This window comes from Passer domesticus, chromosome 6, assembly GCF_036417665.1.
Source record: "Passer domesticus isolate bPasDom1 chromosome 6, bPasDom1.hap1, whole genome shotgun sequence".
Taxonomy (NCBI): domain Eukaryota; kingdom Metazoa; phylum Chordata; class Aves; order Passeriformes; family Passeridae; genus Passer; species Passer domesticus.
Genome location: NC_087479.1, coordinates 51,166,152 through 51,179,423, shown reverse-complemented (window position 1 = coordinate 51,179,423; position 13,272 = coordinate 51,166,152). Strand labels below are relative to the sequence as shown.

The 13,272-nt window shown below is 39.8% G+C and overlaps 1 protein-coding gene across 1 annotated transcript in view; it reads left to right on the top strand.

The window, feature by feature from the left end:
- The window catches only part of LOC135303514 (uncharacterized), a 265,282-nt gene that overhangs the window by 79,851 nt on the left and 172,159 nt on the right, over positions 1-13,272 (top strand). Inside the window, exon 2 of the mRNA XM_064425428.1 lies at positions 350-414. Within this exon, the coding sequence (XP_064281498.1) occupies positions 350-414 (65 nt within the window). The remainder of the gene's footprint in view (positions 1-349; positions 415-13,272) is intronic.

Sequence of the window (13,272 nt, the reverse complement as noted above, 5' to 3'; positions counted from 1 at the left end):
TGATCTTGTGGGTTAGGCACTCTGAAATAACTGGGGAGACTTGAATGAAACTGATTATTATTATTTTTTTGGATGATTTTATTTGGTTGTGTGCCAAAACTTATCTTTTTTGTCTAGTCATATTATTTGTGATATATTAAGAATAACCAAGATTAGAAGGGAGTTTTCATTAGTAGTAAAAAAAGGCTATTTCATCTTGTTTTTCTCATGTATAATTTTAACTATAATTTCAACAGTTTACTAGCTACAGCTTTTTCAAAAAAACAAGAAAAAGACACCAAAAACATACAAAACCAAGGTGATACTATAATACTTATAGGAAATTTTTGGGGTTTTTTTTCTGTTGCAGAAATGATGCTGCTCATTCAGATCTGGTGAGAAGGAGGTGGGAAAACATCAGTGGAGAAAGACATGGTAAGAATTTGTCATTAAAAGAAAAACATACAGGACTGTCATCTAAGTTAAATCCTGATGGATCATGGCTGACTTTATCTGAGGGTTCTTTTGGCCCTTAGGTATGGAGTGTATCTGTGAATACGGTGCTAAGGGTGATTATTGCTCTGATGGATCATCTGCTCAAAACTAATGAATTGTTACATCACCTTATCCCAAGGGAAAAATGTGTAGATGGGAAGAGCTCCATTATGAAATGGAGATGTATGAAGCAGATTTTCTTTCAATATTTTCTGGCACTTTATTTGTTGTTTCGAAGTCTTAAAACTAAAACCTAAAATTTCATATCAAACTTCAGCAGAAAAATGTGGTTACTGGTAAAAGATGCTGATTGGATTTTGGTTTATAATAACAAAGGTGTTTGGGCTGAAAGTGCTTTACTGATGGATTCAGAACAGCTATCTGGTGTCAGTCAGCTCTGAGTAGGGCATAGGGAACCCAAGAGTTACTACTTCAGCAAAGTCAAACTAATTTTTGCCTTTTAATTGTTTTCATAGTGTGAACTTCCAGTCTTGAAACTATGACTGATTGAAAAAAAGGTGTTTTTTGTATAAGGGACAGGATTGTGAAAGTCAACTGAAATATAATACAGGAGTTTGGTGTGAAAATTTTCATTTCAACAAATCAATACGTAACACTGCTAATTTGTCAGTGATGCTGGCTTTGAGCTCTGGAAATTGTAGGTAAAATTTAGATGTCTTCACCAAGATATCAGAAATGTAGGTATCAAAGGCTGGGGAAGTCACCCTAGATTCACTTTTCAGTCAACTGAGGAAAAATGGGCACCTTTAGAGAGTGATTCATCTCAGCCTAAAATAGACAGGTCAGGCAAGTTGCCCCCTGGAGATGGCTGTTTCTCTCCATGGACTGTAGGAAAGCTTAGAGTGACAAAGTCAGAATTCACTGTGTAACCTTTCAGTGTCTGAAGCTAGGCTGGAAGAGTCTCACTCTGTGGTAACAAGGACAGGCTCTGCCAGCTGTACTCATGTGAGTAACAGCTTCCAGGGCTGCTCCAGTGCGACTGCTTCTGGGGGCAATTGAGAAGGTCTGGCTGAGAAATTCTGAGGGTCCTCAAAACCCTGAATGATCCCAATGATGATTTTTGAGGCTTACATTTTAGTTTCATTGGTAGTAGGTAGTTTTATTTTAATTGTGTAAAAACCCCAGAAATCTGGGGGTTTGTATTTGTTTCTTTTTTTTCTCCCCTGTGGAATCCTAGAAATGAAGGTGTATTTTATTCTGTTGGGTGGTAAAAGTTGCTGTGGGATTATTTCAAAAGCCAATGGCTGTCTATTATTTGTTGTCCCATTTGCCTTCCCCATTTGTAGTGTTATAGAGTGTAGATAGATAGTGGCTACCCTGTTAATCCAGTAAGAGTGGAGGAACTGAATAGACATTTTTTAAAGGCTGGCAAGGTATGCTGGGTTTGGAAGATGTCTGTGAGATTTAAGATCCAGCTACATTTGTAATCAAAATCCTTGCCTGTTTAAAAAAAAAAATAAATTAAAATTTGAGAAGTATATGGGAATGAATGATGGTGTTGTTTTATACAACATTTGCTATTAACAGAGTTAGTAGAGGAAATGTTAATAGGAAGGATATAATATTATGAAAATATTTAGACAGAAATTGTGGTTTTGTGTGGTTTACAAATTAGAAAAGCAAGATTGCGCAGAAGACCCTTGCTTAGAAGGGAATTGCCCTGAGCACTGAGCTATACTATGATAGAATATGTTCAGCCTTTTAGGTCACAGGATACTTTTCATGCTGAACTCCTGTAAATACAAACCAGTTTGAACACAACAAGAGCACAAGGGCTTTTTTTCTTCTTCCAGAAATCCCCAGAAGTAGGAGGATTGAAAAAGTCCCAATAGTATTTATGACTTTTATTTTCTGTTGTTCAGAGAACCTGCCAAACATATAATAATTAGAACTTTGTGCTTGAGGTCATACTGGTTCAGTGAATTTATACCTGAGCTGATGTTTTCAGTCACAGAGTGTTCTGAATTTTCTGACAGTCATAGGGTAAAGTGGCTCAATAGTTCAATACACTTGTAACTTGCTGTTATTTGTTTTTTATTGGGTTTTTTTCATGTCTTGACAAATACTAAAAATAGGACAGAGATTCTTCCAAATCTTGAATGTAACAAGTGACTAAAATAAAAATCTGAGAGATAGAGGAATGAGCTTAAACTTTTACAACTTCTTACATCTTCTCTTGCTTATATGCCTGCAAAAAAAGTAATTTCTTATTTAAGTATTTCCCAATATAATCTACCATGTCAAATGATCTGAGTTTAGCTCTTTGTAATCTACCAGGAAAACAAGAGGAAAGAGTGCACAGAAAGCAGGCTGCATACTTTGAACTGAAATTGTGCATTGCCTTCATTAATAGTAGTAGGATCTCTAAACAGACATCAATGAACCTTTGTAAATTTAAATTTAGCCAAGCATGTTGTATAAAATACTGTATTGCTCTTCAGACAGCTCAGAGATGAGGTAGATCTGAGCACATGCTGGCAGTTGTGTGCATGTTGCTAATCAATCTTGTGTGTACAACTTAGGGGCTGCTTCACTTACATTTACTTTTCATTTAGCCCTTTTCAATTACCCATTCAAAAATCTTTGAAGACTGTTCCTCAGCCCTGTAATTCTCTCTTCAATGAAAATGAGTAGAGCCACAAAGAGAACTAGAATAGAATTCATTCTCTTCGGTGCAAAAGAGAATGGATAAAAGCTTGACTTTAATACAGGTATGTGATAACACTGCTGCTATAAGGCACCTTTTGACCACATGGCAAATGAGCTGAAATAAATCTGCTCCTTATCATGCGAGGCCTTCCTAATTAATGGGGGAAATGCTTCCTCAGAAAGATGAAGAAAACTGAGTAGAACTGAGTACACTAATGCTGGGAAAGGGCAAATTTCCCTGTACTTCTCTACTTGCCACCATTTGCAATCTGGAGGCAAGTAAAACTGCTGAAATTGAACATTTCTTTGACTGCAAGTGAAATTGAGGGAGTGGGATAATTCTTTCAGAAGTAGAGAAAATAATTTTACCTTCACTAAAAATCAGGGATTGTCTTTCCTTTATTGGAATTACTGGAAAGGAATTTTATAGACCTGTTTTTGACTTGGTTCACTTGGAGTGTTCCTATTTACTTGAAAAATATTTATATGGAAACATGTAGTGGAGCATCTTAGCTACACTGATTTTCATCACAGTGGCAGTCTTGATGGACTTCTCCCAGGACTACCATTATCACTCAAAATAGTCTATATTTTGAGTTTTACAGATATCTTCCAGAGTTCAATTTCAGAATAATCGCAGTGCTGTTATACTTTGAATATAATAACTATTTGCATGGGGTTTAAGAGGTGTTTCAGGGCCTGACATCCAGTGAAATTTCTCAGGTTGTCGAAAGGATGGTTTGAGTAACTCTTTCAGAAGCTCAGTTAATGCAAGGGCATGATAATTTTTGCCCTCACAGGACTGATGGCATGATTAGCCATTATTAAATTATTAAAAATCTGTATCACCAGGCAGATATTTCTTTGCTGTGGAAACCCCAGGAGTTGGAATATTCATCATTTTCAGAAAATACTCATCATTTTTGGATTTACCAGAAAGTTCCACCATTTTTTGGGTGTTATTCCAATGTCGTGGGGATAGAAAAATTGGAAAAAATTCTGTGTTGATCCAGTCACTGGATGTGATTTTTTTTCCCTTATACATTTCCCATGAGATTCCTTCCTTGCTCAAATGGATTTATCTCTATCAGTTATAGCAAAGGACGTGCCTTCTTATTTAGAAGTAAGAGTATTCTGGGTGTAGAAACCTTGTCTCAGACTTGACAAGGTTACCCTGAAAAAATTTGATATGGGGTGGCTGCTGGCCTAATTACCCTTTCCTTGTTAAGTTCAAATACTGTTGTAAGTAACAGTCAGCGACTCAAGCAAACACTGGAAATTTTGTTGAAGAAACAAGGAGTGAAATGTGGGGACATGTTTGTGTTGGTTGTTCTAGTCAAGGCAGTATTCAAATGATGGTAACCTTCTTTCTAGGTCTCATCATTTTCTCTGGGAGTACACTTACACAAGTGTTGTACTTCAGGAGAAAAGAATGCTTGTTCTCACTTGCCCTGCTTTGGTAGTAGCACGGAAGTCTTGGAAATGCAAGGCTTAACACATCCATGTGGGCCCAAACCTGGGAGGCTGAGGCGCTGTACAAAAATGAATAAATATCACCTTACTGTATAGGTACTAACTGACATATATCATTACCTCCGTGCTTTGCAAATAACCTCTGTGAAATACAGATATTTTGGTCAGTACGCTTGGTTATCTTTAATCAAAGTGGTCTCCAAAACTCCCATTGCCAGTTCTAATGGATTGAGGTTTTCTGGACAACAGTCCCTTGAGTACCTTATAAAGTGAACAAAATGTGAAGGGTTTCTAGTATTATAAACTTAACAAACATGTTTTGTTTTACTTGAAACATGATTTACTTTGGTTTTACTTCCTTTATATAATTCTCCCCATCTCATTGTATATGGCTTTCGTTTTATGGGAAAAATTTTGGATGCAAACTCGATTTATTGAAACATTTTTCTTGAATGTCATAGTGTAATTTCTGTGTAAGTTTGCTGCTGCAGGGACTGCAAAATTTTGCTGTAAATTGCCATGCTCTAAAATAAAGGACTCAATAGCTGGAAAAAAATAGGAATATAATTAGAGAAATGGAAATGGGCAAACAATGTCAATACAGAACAAACACCAGGTGTTGGCTGGGAAGAGCAGTAAATCCTTTCAAAACAGAAGTTTTAGACATTTAATGACCTCTAACTACTGTCTAACTGACAAATATAATCTAGGGCTGCGTAGAGCTCTTGACCACCTTTGCTGTTTGTAATAAGGAAGGATCAATTCCCTCATCCATAAGCACAGTGTGAGTTTTACAACTTTCAGTGTCCTTGGAGAGGCCCTGGCACCTCAGCACCCGGCTGAGGTGGTGGGGTGTAGATAATCCTAGCACTGAAATGGCCCTTTGGCCTTTTCTGCAAAGCAGAAAAACTTCCTTAGGTTACATAAGTGATTAAGAATATGTCTAGTTTGGGAAGCCAAGGAGTCATCACAGCCATTTGTCTATTTTCAGTGTGTGTGGACTGTTTGCTTAGGAGTTTTTCTTGCCAACCACCTCTAAAAGTTCTTTGGAGAAAGTTTTGGAGCCAATTAGTCTATTTTCTATCATAAGGGCTAGAAAGCATATGGATCAGAAAGCAAACAGACTTGAATCTCACAAAAATACCAAATCTGAAGACTTTAGAAATAATATTCTAGGCTTACTGAAGTCAGCAATAATTTTATATTTTCAAAATTTACAAACTAGTATGTCTTTCAGACTGTGTTTAGAAAAATTGATTAATTAATTTTTGATTTTTTTTTTCTTAAGTGTTACCATATTTAGCTGAAGTTCTAAATCACTGCGTGCTCTGTGTTTGTCAGTGAAATGCAAAGTGCCCCATTTTGCTCCTAATGGAACTCTTGTACGTGTCTGTGTGTAGCCTGCAGTTTTACATTCTGTCCAGAGATGGAAGCTGCTTGCTCTGACAAGGTCAGCTTGGGAAGGAGGCCACATTCCCTGAATAAGAAAGCCAGGAGGCCAGAGCATGCCATTTCATTAGTCAGCCCAGGACTTTCTTATAGAAAAGGAGGGAGAATGAATGCTATGGAATTCAAAATAACTATTTCAGCTTTTCTGTAGCTCGGAAAATGTTGCTCTTGGGCAATATTCTGTTAATGATCACTATTGGGCCAGATGTTCAGGACACGTAAATGAGTGTATTTCCATTGACTTCAGTGGAACCAGGCCAGCTTAAGCCATCTGAGAATCTGTCCCCTCAGCTTTCTTTCTACACCAGTCGTGATTTTGGACAAGGAGTTGCAGTATTATCTGTCATAGTTCTGGTTTCCAGCAGAGGAGAAGAAAATTAACATTCTTATTTGTTTCATCAGTGTGAGAACAGATTAAACTGTGAAAAAGAATCAAAGTAATTCAAATAATCAAATTTGAGAATGTGAAAGGTAACAGACTTGCTTTGTTTTGCAGTGGGTATTTTGTCTGTCAACACACAACTTCATAATTTTCTAGATGGCTAACTAGTTCTCCAAGCTTCTGATGCTACTTAGGCCAGTGGTGTGGAATAAATTGAACATATTAACCTGAAAAAGATCCCAGATTTTTGTTCTTTGTTGTTGAGGTTATTTTTTATTTATTAATAAATTAAGACAGACTCATGCGGGGCTCTAAGAAATGGGACGAGCTCTATGAACTGGGTGCATTCCTCCTGCCTTTCTATTCTGCTCTCATTCAGCATTTATAATGGTAATGAAGTCTAATTACAAATGCATGTGACTGCCTGTTGTAATCTGTCAGTGTTTTTCTGAAAAACCTTGTGCCAGTTCAGTATTGGTCATTAGATAATAAGGATTGATAAAACGTAAGGGGCAAAATGTTAAAAATGCTACTATCGATTAGAACGCACCTTAATAATGAAACCATGGGCCTGGGGACGAAAGCCATGGATCATTTTGACAATTCGGCCTTAGATTCTGGATGAGACAGAGTGGGGACAATTAATCCCTCAGAGCCACAAATCACAAATAAAGTAGTTGCAGCTCATTACAACCTGACCTTGCTAAACGGCCTTGAAAACACAAGTGACCTTCTAGTATTTGAAAAGATTACAAAGCTCTATAGAGAAATATCTTATTTATTTATTTATTTTTAATGCTTGGGAACCACATGGCTTAATTTTAACTGATCTTGATGAAAGAAGCTTTTAACTTCACCATCTTTCAGGAACCAAATTGCTAATGTCTCGTGGAACTGATGGTGGTACTGCAGGGCAGTGTTCGGGAAAGATCTTAAAAGTCAAAAGTCTTGATCTGTGCAATTAATCAGTGGAAGTTTGTGCTGCAATAGCTTTGAAGAAACAATAGTTTCAGTGAACCGTTGAGTTGGTCTAGTTAGGGCTTTTATAAATATCATGGTATTATTGGAGCACTGCATAATTGCAGGAAAGCATCTTTATGCATTACAGTCAAGGCTAACCCCAAACTTTGGAAATATGTTCAGCAAAGTATTTAATGAACTCCCTTCATGTTCCCACCTTAACTGGGAATAAGGAGAGGTCAGGTATTTTGTATTTTTGGCCTTTGACATGCACTGTAGATGCTCTTTGGCTAACTGTCTCTATTCCCTTGTCATGGGTTAGTGCATATGGAAATATCACTATTTATCACACACTAAATATCACAAAAGAGTCCATCTGAGATTCTGATGGAATAGTCTACCTTAATTTGACCCTTAATGCTGAGTCAGGCTCATCTTTCTACTGAGTGTGATAGAAGGAGGTATCTTTTCAGCTAATTGCTGAGAGGAGGTCATGACCGCCATCCCTGATGTTGTCTTAACTTTGCAATGAATTTTGAGCACTTGCTGATTTCATTGTGCTTTGGAATAGGCCCATGTGTGACTCTGCTTACTGCTCCTTCCTTTAATGCACCTGAATGAGGTGCTTCTAAGTGTCCTCACCATGCATGAAATCCAGCCTCACCCCATACCCTGCACCCCCTACATTAGATAAATGCAATTCCTTCAAAACCCACTTCTCTGTAGATACAGAGGCGTGTGGCTTTCTGTGAGGACTCTGCTGTTCTGTACGAGAGCTGAGGTCTGCTCTGGTGCTGAGGGCATCATCAAGAATACTCTACAAACAGACCTGATGGTTGTGGTGAGAGTGGTGACTTTCTTGATGTCAGCGATGGCTGTGGGCATAGAGGCAACAGCTCCAATTTTCCTAGTTCTCTGATGTTCAAAAGCATCAAGCATCTTTTTAGTAGTGTGGAACCACTACATTAGTTCATAGATTACTGAGGCATGCAGGATCTGAGAAATGGCACGGGATAGACAATATTTTCTGCAAAAGTGGGGTTTTTAAGATAGCTCTAAAATACAACCTCCTGTAGAGGACGTGGAAAAAAAAATCCCTGTTGATTGTATCATGTGCACAGTAATTGCAGTCCCCTGGCTGTGTGGGGAGTAAGGTGAAGTTTGCTTCTAGAGAAACTGTGAGAGCCCACTCGCACAGCACATGGATTTAGGTTGTTTTACCCTGGCATTACCAGGACTAAGGTTTAGCCATGGAAGAGCTCTCTCCTTGACTCTGGGCTTGGGTGACAGTGCTTTGGGCATTGGGAGTGACAGAGAGAAGTCTGTGTCATATCACTGTGTGTAGTATATTGATACTGGCTCTCCTTTTATTAGCTAGAAAGAAAATGGATTAGATGAACAAAAAGGATTCCTTGGAAGCTCCATTCATTATTTCACAGTGACAGCCAGGGGAAAACACAGTCTATTCCCTGGATGTAGCAGTTCCTACTTCTGGTCAGAAAGCATTGTGACATTTTCAGCACATCAGTGGCTAAGCAGTGACTCCACAGTTTGAGCTAACACTTCATCTTCTGACATTCCAGCTAACAATCCCAACTACTTTCCAGAGACCTCCTCCAGAGGTTCAGCTGTAGTCAAGGTCTTGTGACAGGGACAGTCCTGGCCATGCATTTGTATGGACATTGTGGGGCACAACACAACTCAATTACTGGACACAGGATTGGGAAACAAGTGGAATAAAATGACTCCTTGTAAGAGAAAAATTATTCAACCATTTATTAAGTAAATCAAGACACTGAGGGTATTTCAGCATAGAATTGAGCAACCAGAGCTATTACTTTGACCTGTCCTGTTTTCCTTTTTTTTTTTTTTTTTTTTTTTTTTTTTTTTTTTTTTTTTTTTGTGGGAATTGCAACAGCATTTCTGATAGCATCAAAGATGCTTTAAGAATCAAACCAAAAGTTTCCTTTACCATACTTAGTAGCTCCACTTAGTGGCTACAGGATAGCATAGGGTTTTCCTCAGCACCTGTTACCTGGTGCTGTGGTGCTCATCCTCCTTCCCTCCATCCTGCTGGATCCTTCAGGCACACAGGCTGGGATCGCTGCAGGAATGGCAGAGACTAACAAGTGCACTAATTGCAGAGTGGGAAAGAACACCTGCTGATTCTCAGCTGAGTTATCCTCGTAGCAAACCTTATGTCTCTGAATGTTTCTCTATCGTGTTCTTGTGTAGCTGTGATTTCCTTTGGAAATTTGTGGGTTGTACTGAGCACTGAATCACAGCAGCTCAGCACGCAGCCTTCCACCTTCATGGATGACACTCCTGCTTGGAATCAGTGACTGATTCCTCTGCAGGCTTTCTGCTCTTTGAATCCTCTTCCATTTTATTTCTGGCTTTTGGGGATGAATGTATCTCCCTGTGTACTCTATTTACTAGGGAATGTGATTTTCAGGAGATATTAGGCATGCTTGAAGAATACTTTGGGGGACAAATTCTTCAGAGGGGCAGAGAAATCTGGCTTCAGGAAGGTGAGATGCTAACTGTCCTTTATGCAAAACCTTGAGATACTACCCAAAAGCTTAAAGTAAAAATAGCTGAAGCAGTGGAGATATTTTGGTGTGGAAGGAGCAGAGAAGTGATTGTCAGTGCATAGCTGTGAACATAAATAAATATTGCCCTTTCAAGGGTGTAATGTCTGTTTTCTCCAAGCAAGGCAAACTCCTGATAGCTGTCTTTATAAAGTGGTTACTTTGGAGAATGGAGTAAGGGTTGTAGGTGTGCATTTGGCATTTGTGTGTGTACCCTGCCAGTGCTCTAGACATTTCTGCATATGACTTTGTCTAATCTAGGTAATGTTCAGAACAGTGGCTATGTAATGTATGCAATACTTGGGCATTATGTCAGCTCTGTAAGTTACTGCAGTGAAAATTAATAACTTTCTCCTTTGTAATTAAGCACTTGTCTCTCTGGTGGCCTGCTGAAGCAGTGAGGCAGAAGGAGTAGTGATTCCCAGGTCCAATTGTGTAACCATGGAGCTGCTGTCTGGATCACAGAGTCTCAAAGGAGCAGAGGGCTCACAGGAGACAGCTCCCCTAGGTAGCTATGGGACCTTGCTGGGTAAGGGAGAAGCAGAAAGGATTGATACACTGGGAAGACATGTCCAGCTCTTGTAGGTAGACCTTGGGAGCAAAGAGGTGCCTCTTTCTGGGGCATGCATCTGGTGTGTACAAAATGTCCAGTATTTAGCTGCAGACTTTTCCCCCTTCTTATTTGGTAAAGACCACATGGTATCTAGAGAAGGAGCCTACAGTTAGCTACAGTTTTTTTTCGTATTTATTTCAAGTCTCCACATCCAGTGACCTTTACTACTTAGGAGTCAAATGATGTTTTTCACAATGCAAGCCAAAGGTGGTACTTCAGCTTCCTTTAAGTTGGTGTACTGAGCATTGAGCAGACTATTGGATTGATGTGATGAACCATATGGACTAAATCATGCCAAATAAGTTCTTGCTTGGGTGCTTCATTTTTTTTCTTCTCTAAGTCTATAAATGCATGTACAAGCTCTTCTCTCCCATTTTATATGTACCATAAAAGAAGCTAATAGCATAACAGTTAATGTCACAAGTGACCTATTTTAAAACATTACTTAGAGTCACTTATTTCAGCACTGTCTGTGCTGAAATTTTCTATTTTGGATGCCTGCCTCAGCCCACTTCTGTCTGTTTAAAATGAAAAAAAAAATCCTATTCTTTTCAGAAAAAAAGAAGGCAAAGTAAATTTTATGTGTTCTTATACATCTTTGATCAGCTCCATCACACACTTCTTCAGCCTCAATCTAAAAGTTTTGTTGGATCATTATCTTTTGCTGTTCCAGTGAAAATCCATTAGGGAAAACACTGAAAAATCTGTTCTTTCACTTGATCAGTAGAGATTTGGTATCTAAATTCCCTGAAATTACTGTCTGTACAGTGCACAGCAAGCATGATATTGCAGGCATTGAGTAAAATCTTGTCAGGGATCACTTTTCCTAAAATTTTAGGCTATTGTGGCATCAAGCACTGGAAGTTCAAGAATAAGCTGACCCAGAGCAGCGCAGCACTTGGTGCTGGGGATGCTGAGGTGGGGAATTCAGCTCCTGGTTCCAAGTACAGTGCAGACTATCAAGGCTGAAAGTGAGGAGATGCTCCTGGGCTTTTGAGGTTCTCTTTTTACAGCTGCTCAGACCGAGGTGGAGGAAAACCTCCTGAGCTGAGGAGCTGTGAAAGGACTTGGCTAACCTTAAAGGGAGCAAGAAAGAACTCATGTGGAAGTAGGGATGCTGCTAATGGCATAAGTGATGGCAGAAAAATTGGAGGAGTATGGATATATGTTGGGATAGGAGGCAGAAAGAAAAGACGTGGGATTGGAAACCTGAGGGTGATGCATAGGAGAGAGGCTAGGACTAACAAATAGGAATATATACTCCTAGGGTGAATCTGAACAAGCCATAGAATACAGCACTAAACAAAATATTAGAATGGGAAACTCAGACTGGAGGAATTTAGGGACTGCATTTCCAAAAATATTGATGCAAGGCAAGGACTGGGAGTGGGGGGAAGAACGTGACAGAGAAGCCTTTGCAGTGGAAAGCAGCAGAAGGCCACCAAAGATAGACCTGAGAGGCAGAGCCAAGAAACATGGTGCCCTGTGCTGCAGAATTTCCTGGGAAAGCTGCATGCTTCCCAGCCCAGCCTCCCTTCAGCCTGTTCCACGTGCAGACTCTGCCGTTGCTCCTTCCACTCACGTGGCCAAAGCCTCTGCTGTGGACCATGAAGTGCCAGCCCTGTATTTCTGTATCACTGCCATTCCACACAATAGATTTTTTCAGGCTTTCTTTTCTCTCCCTTTCTGTATTTTTTTTTAAGCAACCTATGAAATTATAGATAAAAGGGTACAAAACCATGAATGTTGCAATAAAACCAAGCACTATTAAAAAAAAAAAAAAGGAAAAGGAAAAAGAATAATGCTGTCCATGAAGCCTTAATTGGGCCCCCTTGTGTGTATACATTTTGATACTGTCTCTAATTACATGGTCACACACTGCTTTTCCCATGGACCCCTGCATTGTTCTGTGCACTAAGTAGAAGGTGATTGCTGAATGAGCACAGCTTTAAGTTGTTTTATTCTCTCTGTTGCACGGGTAGTCCCAGGCCTGCCTTGCTGCAGACTGCCCAAGACCAACACAGAATCACTGATTTGATTTCCTTGTGGGTTTTCCATTGCTGTCTGTTTTGAAAACAGTAACGTTTGTTTTTGAAATGCACTTGCTCCCAGATGTGTGGTGAGTCTCTGCTCCCACCTGTGTGAAAGGGGAGGCAGGCTGGCTGAGTGTGGTGTGGCAGGGATGATGTTCCCCTGGCTCTCCATGGTGTGGGTGCTCAAACCAGGCTGCTCCTGACTCCAGAATGCCGCTGATGGGCACAGTCTGCTGTGACATGGACCTCTTTCTCAGGACACACAAAGGGTGTCCTGAGAAAGTGAATGCTGTGGGAAGGTGAGCTTGGGAAGGTACCACAAACAGTGAATGCTGTGGGAAGGTGAGCTTGGGGAGGTACCACAAACAGTGAATGCTGTGGGAAGGTGAGCTCAAGAAGATAGCACAAACAATGAATTCTGTGGGAAGGTGAGCTTGGGGAGGTACCACAAACAGTGAATGCTGTGGGAAGGTGAGCTTGGGAAGGTACCACAAACAGTGAATGCTGTGGGAAGGTGAGCTTGGGAAGGTACCACAAACAGTGAATGCTGTGGGAAGGTGAGCTTGGGAAGGTACCACAAACAGTGAATGCTGTGGGAAGGTGAGCTCAAGAAGATAGCACAAACAG